The sequence below is a fragment of the Ranitomeya variabilis genome, chromosome 4, assembly GCF_051348905.1.
Source record: "Ranitomeya variabilis isolate aRanVar5 chromosome 4, aRanVar5.hap1, whole genome shotgun sequence".
NCBI classification, from domain to species: domain Eukaryota; kingdom Metazoa; phylum Chordata; class Amphibia; order Anura; family Dendrobatidae; genus Ranitomeya; species Ranitomeya variabilis.
The window spans coordinates 644,433,590-644,448,199 of NC_135235.1; the positions used below are offsets into that span (position 1 = coordinate 644,433,590).

The 14,610-nt window shown below is 44.7% G+C and overlaps 1 protein-coding gene across 7 annotated transcripts in view; it reads right to left on the bottom strand.

Annotated features, from left to right (window-relative positions):
* Positions 1–14,610, bottom strand: part of LOC143767404 (oocyte zinc finger protein XlCOF8.4-like) — a 53,241-nt gene that overhangs the window by 37,517 nt on the left and 1,114 nt on the right. The window contains exon 1 of one of the 7 annotated variants that reach the window (XM_077255728.1): positions 5,574–5,781. The exons of the other annotated variants lie outside the window; for them this stretch is intronic. Within the exon in view, the coding sequence (XP_077111843.1) occupies positions 5,574–5,597 (24 nt within the window). The 5' untranslated portion in view covers positions 5,598–5,781. Of the gene's footprint in view, positions 1–5,573; positions 5,782–14,610 lie in introns of those variants that run through there. 7 annotated transcript variants of the gene reach the window in all.

The following is a 14,610-nucleotide window of genomic DNA, read 5'->3' on the forward strand; positions in this document are numbered from 1 at the left end:
ATTAACAATGGAAATTCAAGTGTGGAATGTGAAAGCAAGAACTGCCAAACATTTCATGGAAGACAGACTCAGATACACCCTGTATTAGACAAAAATGAGGACCTCATGCACATTCTGTTCAAATTGTCATGCAGTGGTACTCCTGGACTCATATAGACTGTGCACTAAGTGCAAAGTCTGCCAATAATTATAAGCAGGGTCATTCATACACCCTTGAAGGCATCAACTGGGGTGCCTCATAAAAAAATTAAGAAAGTTTGGTTGTAATACTAGACTCAAAGGCTTTGCACAAAGTGCAAAGCCAGGAAAAAAGCAAAGTTCTTCTTGTAGCATGGGTTTATCAGGCAGAACAACCGATACTTTTGTTTTTTGGCCAAGATGAATGTAACATGATGGTCACAGTAAAGGTAGCAGTTAATAAAGTTCCAATCTCCATACTACTCCATATCTTCCTCCTCATTCCCCTCCTCAGTCTATCCACGTAGGAGAGACGAGACGAAGCTTGTATGTGTACTAGCCTCTTTTTGCACGATCAGCCAGCTCCTGTTCCTCCTCTTCTTCAGCCTCCACCTTCTCATTGTTACAAAATCTGCACTCAGCAGATGAGATGAGGTATGGCAGTATCTCTATGCCTCATGTATTCCTCCGTCTCCACCTGGTCCACTTGCAAAGCTTCATGTTTTATTGTCAGCAACAACAGTTTAAGTAAGCACAGAAGCGAGGTCATTGCCCTGAAGGTGTCAAAGTCTTAGAGAACTGCACAAACGTCAGACATCCATTCCCAAATGTCAGACATCCATTCCCACTCTTTATTTGTAATATGTGGAGGCTGATCAGAATACTGATGGTGTGTTGGAGATGGTATTCCACAATTTGCCTTTGATGCTCACAAAGGCTTGCCACTATGTGCAGTGTCGAGATCCAGCATGCGGTCATGTCGCACACCAGTCGGTGAGCTTGAACTTGCATGTGCTCCTGCCGCACTGCCAGAGCAATGGCAGCTGTAACTGAATTGCAAAATGGAAGCTGATGTGGTGTACCTTGTCCAGAAGCTGTCACGATCCAGTTTTGGATTTGTGGCAGCTCTAGTTCCACTCAGTTAAAAACTTTTTTCCTTTTGGACTATCGGTTAGGGTTTGAATTAGGGTTAGGTTTGTGGTTAGGGTTATGGTTAGTGTTGGGATTAGGGTTAGGGGTGTGTTCGGGTTAGGGTTGGAGTTAGAATTGGGGGGCTTTCACTGTATAGGCACACCAGGGGCTCTCCAAACACAACATGGCGTCCGATCTCAATTCCAGCCAATTTTGCATTGAAAAGTCAAACGGCGCTCCTTCCCTTCCGAGCTCTGCCATGCGCCCAAACAGGGGTCTACCTGCATATATGGGGTGTCAGTGTACTCAGGGCAAATTGCACAACAGCGTTTGGGGTCCAATTTCTCCTGTTACCCTTAGTAAAATAAAGCAAATTGGTTCTGAAGTAATTTTTTTGTGAAAAAAAGTTAAATGTTCATTTACCTTAAACATTCCAAAAATTCCTGTGAAGCACATGAAGGGTTAATAAGTACCTTTTGAGTACCTTGAGGGGTGCAGTTTTTTGAATGGTGTCACTTTTGGGCATTTTCTGTCATATAGGCCCCTCAAAGTCACTTCAAATGTGAGGTGGTCCCTAAAAAATAGTTTTGCAAATTTTGTTGTAAAAATGAGAAATGCTGGTAAACTTTTAACCCTTATAACTTCCTAACAAAAAAAATTATGTTTCCAAAATTGTGCTGATGTAAAGCAGACATGTGTCAAATGTTATTTATTACTATTTTGTGTGATAAGATTCTCTAATTTAAGGGTATAAAAACTAAAAGTTTGAAAAGTGCGAAATTTTCAAAATTTTTGCCAAATTTCCATTTTTTTCCACAAATAAACGCAAGTCATATCGAATAAATTTTACCACTATCATAAAGTGCATATGTCACAAGAAAATCTCAGAATCAGCAGGATCCGTTGAAGTGTTTCAGTTATGACCTCATAAAGTGACATTGGTCAGAATTGTAAAAATTGGCCCAGTCATGAAGGTGAAAACAGGCTTCATCTCAAAGGGGTTAAACCCTGGAGCATTTAATCTATCTGCAGTCTCTAAACACTTTGTCTCTATACACAATAGAGATATTAGTGCCCTCAAATTTAGGGGCATTGAGAAGGTTTTTAAAACATCCAAGGGAGGTTATTTAAGGAGAAGGACCCTGAACCGTGAATCGCTCTGGATCTTCAAGTTAGGTACACGGGCCCCAATATAAGACAAGACCTTATTCTCCAATAGAACTGATTCTTCAAAGTAAACAATATCTACAATGTAATTGTGAGTCTATAATAATAATAATAATAATAATAATAATTTTTATTTATATAGCGCCAACATATTCCGCAGCGCTTTACAACTTATAGAGGGGACTTGTACAGACAATAGACATCACAGCATGACAGAAATCACAGTTCAAAACAGATACCAGGAGGAATGAGGGCCCTGCTCGCAAGCTTACAACCTATGAGGAAAAGGGGAGACACGAGAGGTGGATGGTAACAATTGCTTTAGTTATTTGGACCAGCCATAGTGTAAGGCTCGGGTGTTCATGTAAAGCTGCATGAACCAGTTAACTGCCTAAGTATGTAGCAGTACAGACACAGAGTGCTATTAACTGCATAAAGTGTATGAGAACATGATGCGAGGAACCTGATTATGTTTTGTTTTTGTTTTTTTTGTTTTTTTATAATAGGCCACACAGGGATATAGTTAGGTTAATGCGTTGAGGCGGTAGGCCAGTCTGAACAAATGAGTTTTTAGGGCACGCTTAAAACTGTGGGAATTAGGGATTAATCGTATTAACCTAGGTAGTGCATTCCAAAGAATCGGCGCAGCACGTGTAAAGTCTTGGAGACGGGAGTGGGAGGTTCTGATTATTGAGGATGCTAACCTGAGGTCATTAGCGGAGCGGAGGGCATGGGTAGGGTGGTAGACTGAGACCAGAGAGGAGATGTAGGGTGGTGCTGAGCCATGGAGTGCTTTGTGGATGTGGGTAGTAGTTTTGTACTGGATTCTGGAGTGGATGGGTAGCCAGTGTAATGACTGGCACAAGGTAGAGGCATCGGTGTAACGGTTGGTGAGGAATATGATCCTGGCAGCAGCATTCAGGACAGATTGGAGCGGGGAGAGTTTGGTAAGAGGGAGGCCGATTAGTAGAGAGTTACAATAGTCCAGACGAGAATAAATAAGTGAGACAGTAAGAGTTTTTGCAGAGTCGAAAGTAAGAAAAGGGCGAATTCTAGAAATGTTTTTGAGATGCAGATAAGAAGAGCGAGCCAGTGATCGGATGTGGGGGTTGAATGAAAGCTCGGAATCAAGGATGACCCCAAGCGGGCATGTTGCTTTGGAGTAATGGTGGAACCGCACACGGAGATGGCAATGTCAGGCAAAGGTAGGTTAGTAGAGGGAGAGAACACGAGGAGTTCAGTTTTTGACAGGTTCAGTTTCAGATAGAGGGAGGACATGATGTTAGAGACAGCGGTAAGACAATCACTGGTGTTTTCTAAGAAGGTCGGCGTGAAAGCAGGAGAAGAGGTGTATAATTGGGTGTCGTCAGCATAGAGATGGTACTGGAAACCAAATCTACTGATTGTTTGTCCAATAGGGGCAGTATACAAAGAGAAGAGGAGGGGGCCTAGGACTGATCCTTGAGGAACCCCAACAGTAAGGGGAAGGGGAGAGGAGGAGGAACCAGCAAAACATACAGTGAAGGATCGGTCAGAGAGATAGGAGGAGAACCAAGAGAGAACGGTGTCCTTGATGCCGATGGAGCGGAGCATAGTGAGGAGGAGCTGATGATCCACAGTGTCGAATGCTGCGGAAAGATCCAAGAGAATTAGCATGGAGTAGTGACCATTAGATTTAGCTGTTAGTAGGTCATTAGAGACTTTAGTGAGGGCAGTTTCAGTAGAGTGTAAAGAGCGGAAGCCAGATTGAAGAGGGTCGAGAAGAGAGTTATCTGAGAGATAGCGGGTAAGACGGGAGTGGACCAGGCGTTCGAGGAGTTTAGAGATGAAGGGGAGATTAGAGACAGGTCTATAATTAGCGGCACAATTTTGGTCGAGGGAGGGTTTTTTAAGTAATGGATGTATGATGGCATGCTTAAATGAGGAGGGAAAAATACCGGAAGTGAGGGAAAGGTTGAATATTTTTGTTAGGTGAGAGGTGACAGCCGGGGAAAGGGACTGGAGGAGATGTGACGGAATGGGGTCACTAGTGCAAGTGGTTGGGCGAGAAGATGCAAGGAGCCTGCTTACTTCTTCTTCTGTAACTGGTTCAAAGTCAGAGAGTGAACTAGATACAGTGGGGGAGGGAGGACAGTGCATGGTATGAAGAGATTGGGAGATGATTTCCTGTCGAATGTGGTCAATTTTTTCTTTGAAGTAATTGGCCAGATCGTCATCGTGGGGATCTGTGGTTGGGGCCTGCTCTCTTGGGTTGAGTAGGGATTGGAAAGTGTCAAAGAGACGTTTAGGGTTATTGGACAGCGAGGTGATGAGGGTGTTGAAATAGGTTTGGAGAGGTGAAGGGCAGAGTTGTATGCTTTTAGCATGAACTTATAGTGGATATACTGGTTATATTGTTTATTTATTTTTTGATAGTTTTTCCTCTAGTGCACATATTGTAATTGTATGTCAGTAGTTTTTAACTATGGGTATGTTTTTTCAAGAACTAGTCGGGGTTAATTCCTCAATTTTCTCTAAACTCCACCCCATTACATTCCTTTTTAAAGGGAACCTGTCACCCCCAAAATTGAAGGTGAGCTAAGCCCATCGGCATCAGGGACTTATCTACAGCATTCTGTAATGCTGTAGATAAGCCCCCGATGTATCCTGAAAGATGAAAAAGAGGTTAGATTATACTCACCCAGCGGTCCCGCTGTAGTCCGGTCCGGGGCCTCCCATCTTCTTACGATGACGTCCTCTTCTTGTCTTCAAGCTGCAGCTCCGGGGCAGGCATACTTTGTCTGCCCTGTTGAGGGCAGAGCAAAGTACTGCAGTGTGCAGGCGCCGGGCCTTTCTGACCATTCCCGGCGCCTGCGCACTGCAGTACTTTGCTCTGCCCTCAACAGGGCAGACAAAGTATGCCTGCGCCGGAGCCGCAGAGTGAAGACAAGAAGAGGACGTCATCCTATGAAGATGGGAGGCCCCGGACTGGACCGCGACGTTCATCGGATCGGACCGCCCGCGTGAGTATAATCCAACCTCTTTTTCTTGTCTTTCAGGATACATCAGGAGCTTATCTACAGCATTACAGAATGCTGTAGATAAGCCCCTGATGCCGGTGGGCTTACAGTAGCTCACCTTCTATTTTGGGGGTGACAGGTTCCCTTTAAAGCACACTGACATTTATCTTGTATCCATGAGTAAGGCTTTATGCTGAAACGGGTAGGATCGTTTATGCTACGTATGGCTAACTAATGTTAGTTCTGGCTGTCTGCACACTAGAATTATTTTAACATGTATTCAATAAATTTTTTTGAAATTTTAAAATAAATACTTGCTTTTTCGAGTGCTGTATTCACCATTGTTGATTGTTTGTCTCTGTCTGGACCTGGGCAGCTCCGTGCGCTGGTTGTGGACCCACAGGTTTTCCTCAGAAGAAGGCAAGTAATGAGCAAAGCTGGATTTAATTGCAAGGAGCATTTCCTTACATTTCTCAGGAATAAGGCAATCCCAACTAAGTTAAACTGGGTTACAGTCCAACATGGAAGAAGCAGCCAGGAGACCATCTCTACACTAAGGGGATAATGCCAGAATCTGAAATATAACTGTTTTCCCTACTGAGGATTGCACAAAAGAGAGCTTTTACAAGGATTAACCACATTGTGGTGCCCATGCTTACCATCTGGTCCTCCAACCAGACTGCTCTGATGTGTACAAGTTTTTTACAATTTTTTTTATTTCTTTTGTTGTTTGTGAGTTGTGCCGTCTGTTGACAGACCACCTGTTGGGTCGGGTCACACCATGACATTGTGCCACATATCGGTAGGTTTTCAGAATTCACTGAACTACTAAGTTGAGCATGTGGGCCAAGAATGGTATGTGTGTGAGCACACAAATAAGTCTGTATCTGCTGTATATCTGCCAACACCCTTTCTTAAGAGTAAGGGTACTGTCACACAGTACCATTTTAATCGCTACGACGGCACGATCCGTGACGTCGCAGCGATCGTATGATTATCGCTCCAGCGTCGTAGACTGCGGTCACACGTTGCAATCACGGCGCTGGAGCGATGCCGAAGTCCCCGGTAACCAGGGTAAACATCGGGTAACTAAGCGCAGGGCCGCGCTTAGTAACCCGATGTTTACCCTGGTTACCAGCGTAAACGTAAAAAAAACAAACAGTGCATACTTACATTCCGGTGTCTGTCCCCGGCGTTCTGCTTCTCTCCACTGTGTAAGCGCCATAGCCGGAAAGCAGAGCGGTGACGTCAGACGTCACCGCTGTGCTCGCTTTCCGGCTGGCAGACGCTCACACAGTGGAGAGAAGCTGAGACGCCGGAGGACAGACACCGGAATGTAAGTATGCACTGTTTGTTTTTTTTACGTTTACGCTGGTAACCAGGGTAAACATCGGGTTACTAAGCGCGGCCCTGCGCTTAGTTACCCGATGTTTACCCTGGTTACAAGCGAACACATCGCTGGATCGCTGTCACACACAACGATCCAGCGATGTCAGCGGGTGATCAAGCGACGAAAGAAAGTTCCATACGATCTGCTACGACGTACGATTCTCAGCAGGATCCCTGATCGCTGCTGCGTGTCAGACACTGCGATATCGTAACGATATCGCTAGAACGTCACGAATCGTACCGTCGTAGCGATCAAAATGGTACTGTGTGACAGTACCCTAAGGACTTATTCAGTTAAGCCTAATTCTTCATCAGTCTCTGATGTCTTTCAGCATGCAATGCCTTTGTGAAAATATCTGGTGTCATATCTTCACTTGGGCAGAGCTCTAAATTTAGGATTCCTTGTTCCTGGTGATCTCTCAAGAAGTGAAACTTTACATCAATGTGTTTAGTTCTTGGATTAACTCTTTCCATCTGAGCAAGAACTATACATCCTTGATTGTCCTCATACATCTTTGTTGGTCCCAATTGTTGTTGTCCTAAGTCTGTTAACCATAGAACTTCTTGACTGGCATGTGATGCGGTGACATATTCTGCTTCTGTCGATGACAGTGTTACTATAGATTGTTTCTTACTAATCCAACTATTTGGTCTGCCTGAGAGCAAGAAAAGATAACCACTGGTAGATTTCTTGTCAATTGGATCTCCAACCCAGTGTGCATCACCGTATCTGGCTAAAATGCATTTCTCACTTGCAGGTAATTTCAGTTTAACACTGCTAGTCCCTTTAAAATAACGAATTACCCTTTTCACTGCATTCCAATCTATTATGTTTGGCTTTACACCTTCCTGCTCAAAATTCCAACTGCTGCTGCAATGTCTGGCCTTGTAACAGTCGCAAGATATAATAATTTTCCCATTGCCTTTCTGCATTGTTCATTATTCAGTAACATATTCTGTTCACTATTTATTTCCTTAAGATAGTTGGTTTCCATTGGAGACTTTACTGGTTTTGCACCCTTCAACCCAAATGTGTGATGCCGCTACAGTGCAGTTTAGTGCAACCTCCATCAGGGGGTGCTGGTGAGGGAAGAGAGGTTGCGCACTCACAGTGTAGCAACACTGCGCAGCCGCACAAGTGTCACAGGTAACGAAAGAGTGGTCAGACAAGCAAAGTCAGAAACTGTCAGGAGCAGAAGTACCAGAGGTCACATCAATGCACGAAGTCAGAGACAAGCCAGAAGTCAGAGCCAAACGGGAGTGCAGTATCCAAAATGTGAGATGTAAGATGAAGTCGGGGTACAAGTCAGAAGTCAAAGCCGGTCGGGGAAAAAGGTATCAGAGATGGAAAGCAAGAGGCAGGGTTCAGAGATCAGGCTGAGTCATACACTGTAAGGAAAACCACCAGACGAACACTAAGTCAGGGATAGGGAACGGGTCTCACACAAATAAGGGAAGTCAGAGGCAGAAGGATCACCAGGGTATAGGGGTCAGCTGCTCTAGCCTGGAAGCATGAACTATGACTGAATGGGGGGGCCACAGGACCCCCAGGCTTCCCTGCACAATGAGCGTGAAAGTCCCGGACCAACCAATCCACATGGACCGAACACACCGGCACCCACGACCGGTCCTCAGGACCTTAACCTTTGCAATGGACCAAGTACTGAAGTGAACGGTGGAGCATATGAGAATCCACCACCCGTTCCACCTCATACTCGCTCTGGCCATCCACCACAACAGACGGCGAGTGCAAAGGAGATTCACCTGAGGAAGGCACTGCTGGCTTCAGAAGAGCCTTAATGAAAACATTTGGGATCTGCAACGACAGAGGCAAGCACAGGCAAAAGGCCAAAGGGCATAACCAAATTTTCAAACAAACTCTCAGAGGTGAGAAATGCGGTTTTCCACTCATCCCCCTCACGCATATGGATGAGATTGTATGCTCCCCTGAGATCCAACTTAAAGAACCACAGGGCCCCCGACAATTGATTGTCCAAATCTGGTATAAGTGGGAGGGGATAAGTGTTTGTTATAGTGATTTTATTCAGGTCTCGAAAATCGAGGCATGGGCGTAACCCACCATCCTTTTTTTTTTTCACAAGAAAGAACCCCGCCACCACGGGAGAGACAGATGGCCGAATGTGGCCTTTACGGTGATTATCATAGATATATTCCATCATAGCAGCCCGCTCAGGGCCGGAAAGTTTGTATAAACGGGCTTTGGGCAATTTGGCACCGTGAACAAGATCAACAGCACAATTAAATGGGGGTGGGGTGATAGAGCCTCAGCCTCCTCTTCAGAGAACACATCCTCAAAGTCCTTCATGTACTCCGGAATACCCTGCAGACCAAAGAATGACACAAGTACAGTAGTGAGGCAATTTTTACTACAATTAGGACCCCATTTGACAATGTCCCAAGATTCCCAGTTTATCACAGGGCTATGTAAATGTAGCTAGGGGAACCCCAACACCAGTCCCGCAGGCAGATTGTCCATAACAAAACATGAAATACGTTCCTGGTGTACGGAACTCACTTTAAGGAGAAACTCCTCTGAAACACATTTGATAACATTCTTAGCCAGTGGTGTTTTGTCAATATCAGCAACATGAATAGGAGTCTTCTGCCTAACTGTCCCTAACTTACACTTGTACACCAAGTCAGAGTCAATAAAGTTCATGGACAACCCGCAATTTACGAAGGCAGAAGTAGGTGCGGAGCCACTCCCACAACAAAGTTCCACTTCCAAAAAATGTTTTGATAATGCAGAAAAAGGTACCCAAGAGTCTGGGTGACTTCCACGACAATCACGCAGACTCAGCCGCTTGATAGTCGGTGGACAGGAGCGGTAGTCCTTTTTCCAATGTCCAGGATCTCTGCAGTAAAAACACAGCTTTCCTACATGTCGCTGTCTCCTCCTCCTCCTCAAGGTTGGCGGCCCCCACCTCCATATGTTGAGACAGAGGCAAAACAACAGAACCAGCAGAGAGGAAGAGAACCTCTTGCTGTGTAAAACCTCTCTCTCGCAGCCTCCAATCCATACAGATAGCCTGCATCATAGTTTCCTCCAATGAGCTGGGAGGTGGATGGAGAGCCAGAGCATCCGTCAGGTAATCCAACAGTCCACTCCTGAACACCTCAGTGGACCATCAATGGAAATCGGAGATGTACCACTCGGCTGAGCACTTTCCCTGAACCAAACCCATAATATTGTCCTCTGCTAACCTAACACAGTCCGGTTCATGATAGAAAAGTCCTAGGGCCCCAAAGAACCTATCTACCGACATACATTCAGGAGAAGTAGGGGGATGCGAGAAAGCCAAAGATTGGGGACCCTCCCAGGGTCCTGAGGGTTCGGGAGAGTGCAAAAGAACATCTACTTAATCACCAGGTCGACTAACAGCATGAGGGGTGGTTCCCTGCACAATCTTAACAGTTTCCGTCAGCCTTTTTCTTAAGTGAATATGAGACATGGCAAGGGTCCGATGTCCCACCGAAAAATCCTGCATCATCTGTGTCAAACTGGACACTTGATCTGCCAAATTACCAAGCGGATCCATGACCAGAGGGAAAAAAAAAGCAAAATCCCCTTTTAAATGTGTGGTTAGTGATCATGTGATGCAGCTACAGTGAAGTTTAGCGCAACCTCCACCAGGGGGTGCTGGTGAGGGAAGAGGTTGCACACTCACAGCTAGCAACACTGTGCTAACAGAGCAAGAAGAAATTAATGAGCTGGTGGCAATCAAAATACAGCTCCCTGCCCAAGAATGTGGTCTCTGAGAATCTGCTTAGGGGCTTGATAAAAGGTCATCCAGGGTCATAAATGGCCTGGGGGCCTGAGGTTCCCCACCCCTGATTTAGATCATTAATGAATGTTAAGGTACCGTCACATTAAGCGACGTTGCAGCGATATAGACAACGATGCCGATCGCTGCAGCGTCGCTGTTTCGTCGTTGTGTGGTCGCTGGAGAGCTGTCACACAGACAGCTCTCCAGCGACCAACGAAGCCGAAGTCCCCTGGTAACCAGGGTAAACATCGGGTTACTAAGCGCAGGGTCGCGCTTAGTAACCCGATGTTTACCCTGGTTACCAGTGTCAATGTAAAAAAAAACCAAACACTACATACTTACATTCCGGTGTCTGTCGTGACCCCCGGCGTTCGCTTCCCTGCACTGTAAGCGCCGGCCCTAAAGCAGAGCGGTGACGTCACCGCTGTGCTCTGCTTTACGGCCGGCACTGACACAGTGCAGGGAAGCGGACGCTGGGGGACCCGAAAGACACCGGAATGTAAGTATGTAGTGTTTGGTTTTTTTTACATTTACAATGGTAACAAGGGTAAATACCGGGTTACTAAGCGCGGCCCTGCGCTTAGTAACCCGATATTTACCCTGGTTACCAGTGAAGACATCGCTGAATCCGCGTCACACACACCGATTCAGCGATGTCAGCGGGTGATCCAGCGACGAAATAAGGTTCTGTCCTTCTAGCTCTGACCAACGATGTCACAGCAGGATCCTGATCGCTGCTGCGTGTCAAACACAACGATATCGCTATCCAGGACACTGCAACGTCACGGATCACTATCGTTATCGTTGTTAAGTTGTTCAGTGTGAAGGTACCTTTACATTGTTACTCACTGTGATTCTGTCTGTCTTAAGATCTAGGATTCCGTATCCTTTGCAATTGTCACTATATCCGACAAATATTCCTTCAGTGGCTCTGTTTTGAAGTTAGGAGTGTTTTTCTTCTGGAATAAGAATCTTTCCTTAATTTCTTCACAGACTGATCTCAACTGTGTTACCACCTCCATCATGAATTTTATATGCTCTTGCATGTCTTTTTTTGCACTTAATCTCATCTTGTAAAGTTTTCTTAGCAGGAATAGTTTGTGATTTAAGCTGGATCTTTCATGTAGCTTTCTCAATGCTTCCCATATTCCCTTTGCTGTATTCTCATTCCTCATGTGAATTAACTGATCATCCTCCACTAATAAGCTCATAGTAGCTCTTGCTTACCTGTTTTTCTTATCCCATGTCTGATTATTATCATTGGGTCTGTCTGTACTGATTACCTCCCATAAATCATCGTTAGACAATAACATCTCCACTTTGAACTGATAATTCTCATTGTTCAGTTTAGCTACTGTGAGTCTCAGCTCTGAACTGCTGCTCATCTTTAATTTATTTGTCTTACTTGTCTGGAGAGAATTGTTCTGAAGTATTCTTTTGCTTTCGCCAAGTCCTTTTTGTCTTCTTTGCTGGGGCCATAACTTGTTGCATAGTTTGGTGGCAGAAGAAATTTGTGAGAGTAGATTATATGGGGTAATTCAACTTTTATCTGGACAGAACATGAGGTACATACATCAGCTTCTTAATACAGCATAACAGGAAGTCTGAAGGACCTTTTACCAGAGAGAAAGTGAAACCAAAAGTACAACAAGTATATGCATTACATTCAACTAAGCATATAACAGTAAAAACATCGCCATCTACTATCGGGAAAGTGTTAACTCCTCCTGCACACAAATACGTCTGTATCTGTTGTATATCTGCCAACACCAGGTGCCTGGGCTATTAGTGACCTGGCTTCAGGTAGTGCTAGAACCCCCGATATGTAGAAATGGGTGATAGCCACCTGTTCCCATATAGGAGGTGGGGAACCCCTAAGGACAATCCATCGCTTGGTGATGGCAGTAGCCTCATATCAAGCCACCTCAAGGAGCCTCTCCCAGGCCTATTCATTCCTCAAGAAGGCTTCATCCTGCTCCATTTCTTCTCGGATCACACCCACAGCATACTAGCAATGTTGCCCCGTTTTTGAGAAATGTGCCCCAGGTTCCAGGTGTCAGCTATTGCAGCCTTCGAGGCATGTGTTCTGTCTTTACTGCCCACTTGTTGAAACGAGATGTAATGACAAGTTTAAAACTCTGTGTCATTTTTTCAATTAAAAGACTTTATTCTGGATGTCTATGTTTTCTTACAATGTGACTATGGGGTTAGTAATCGGGGCGTCGTATTGACGCCTTTCCATTACTAATCTCGGGGCTTGATGTCACCAGGGCAAGTGGGAAAAGCCAGGCAAAGTGCCAGAATTGGCACATGTAACAGATGTGCCTTTTCTGTGCAGCTGCTGGATGCTATTTTTAGCCTGGGGGGGGGGCAATATCTATGGCCCCTTACCATAGCCTAAGAATACCAGCGCCAGCTGTCTGCTTTAGCAAGGCTGGTTGTAAAAAAATGGGGAGACCTCAAGCCCTTTTTTTAATTATGTATTTAAATAATTAAAAGATATGGCGTGGGGACCCCTCTATTCTTGATAACTAGCCTTGCTGAAGCTGACAGCTGAGGGTTGCAGCCCCCACCTGTGAGTTTTGCCTGACTTGTTATCAAAAATAGGGGGGAACCCATGCAGGTTTTTTTATCAAATTATTTATTTACAGCACAGGAGCAGCTGATGAATACTCCCATCATTCCCTCCTGCTCTCACTGTTATTAGCAGCAGTAGGTGTCGGATGATCGGATCAGTAGACCCTTCAGCTGACACCAGTGACCAGAGGTAAACTGTATAACTCCCATCACAGCTGAGCCCTCCTGCTGTCTTTTGACCAGTGGGGATGATTTCACCACTGATCAGAAGCAGTGTTTGCTGCGCTGTCATGCATATGACAACGTGTCAAACACTGCATTGTCGGACCTCCCCATTCATTTGAATAGTCCGCTCTGCTGGATGACAGGCTGTATGGACGCATCATGCAGTCTGCCATCTAGAGTTAGCAGAGCCGAGTGTGACGTTACATCCTGCTGTCCTTGACTTTTCTGCAGCCGATACGCTGCAAAAAAAAAAAAAAAGTCAACCTAGCGTATCCATTCACCAACCATTCAAGTCAATGGGTGAAAAGTGCTGCAAAAACGCTGAAAGAAGAGACATGCTCTGTCAAAAAAACGCAGCAAAGCACAAAATCCTGATGGCAAAAAAACCCCAATGTGTGTGGATGAGATTTCTGAAATCTTATAGGCTTTGCTGGTACTGTAAAAAGCAGCTGAAAATTAGCATAAAAAACGCAGCAAAAAAAAAAAAAAAAGGCTGCATAAACGCCCTGTGTGAAAATACCCTTAACGTTATTTTTTTTGTTTTGTTTTTTACACTGCAGAAAAGCTTTGAATCTGACATTACAAAAAGCAACTGTGCTTTTTTTTTACGGTTTTTTTCAAGCTCCCTATACTATAGAGAAAAAAATAAATAAATCACCAAATCCACACAGTTTAGCTTCGTCTTTAGACGCACAAGAGGCAGAATCATCATGAAATCACATCCACTTTGCTTTGACAGTTAAAACAAAACAGCAACGTGTGAACACGGCATAAATGTCCCAGTGGAAGTGATTTCATGAAAACTCCGTCCTCGGGCGCCTGAAGACGCTGCTGAACTGTGTGGATTTGGGGCTTTTTCCTATAGGCTGCTGAGAATGGAAAAACAGAACTGCATTTTTAAGCGCCGACTCAAAACTGCTTCAAATATTCGCTAAAAATACATCAAACGGGGGAAAAGGCATCAGAGAATATTGTTGTTTTGTCGTGTGGTGCAGACACCTGCAGAAAAGAAGCAGCATTGCATTTTTATTACGTTTTTCAAGAGTTTAACAGAAATAAAACAACAATTTATGCCATTAACTTACACAGATGCAAATCTTTCTAATTTGTGTCATTATTGTAATTGTTTCTAACAATTTTATAGGAAAAATTAAAATCTGTAACTTATTTGTCCCCAGAATCCAGGGACCTAGAAATGCCCCGATATCTAGAGATGGATTTATTCCAGTACAATCTGCCTGTGATGTAGGAGACGACGCTGCACATTCAGGGAGAAATCCTCCTATACTGATCAGGCACCGGGTCACATGGTGCACGGAGTGGAGGCTTGTGTGTACGGAGAGGAGCCGCGTGTGTACGAGGTGTATGGAGCGGAG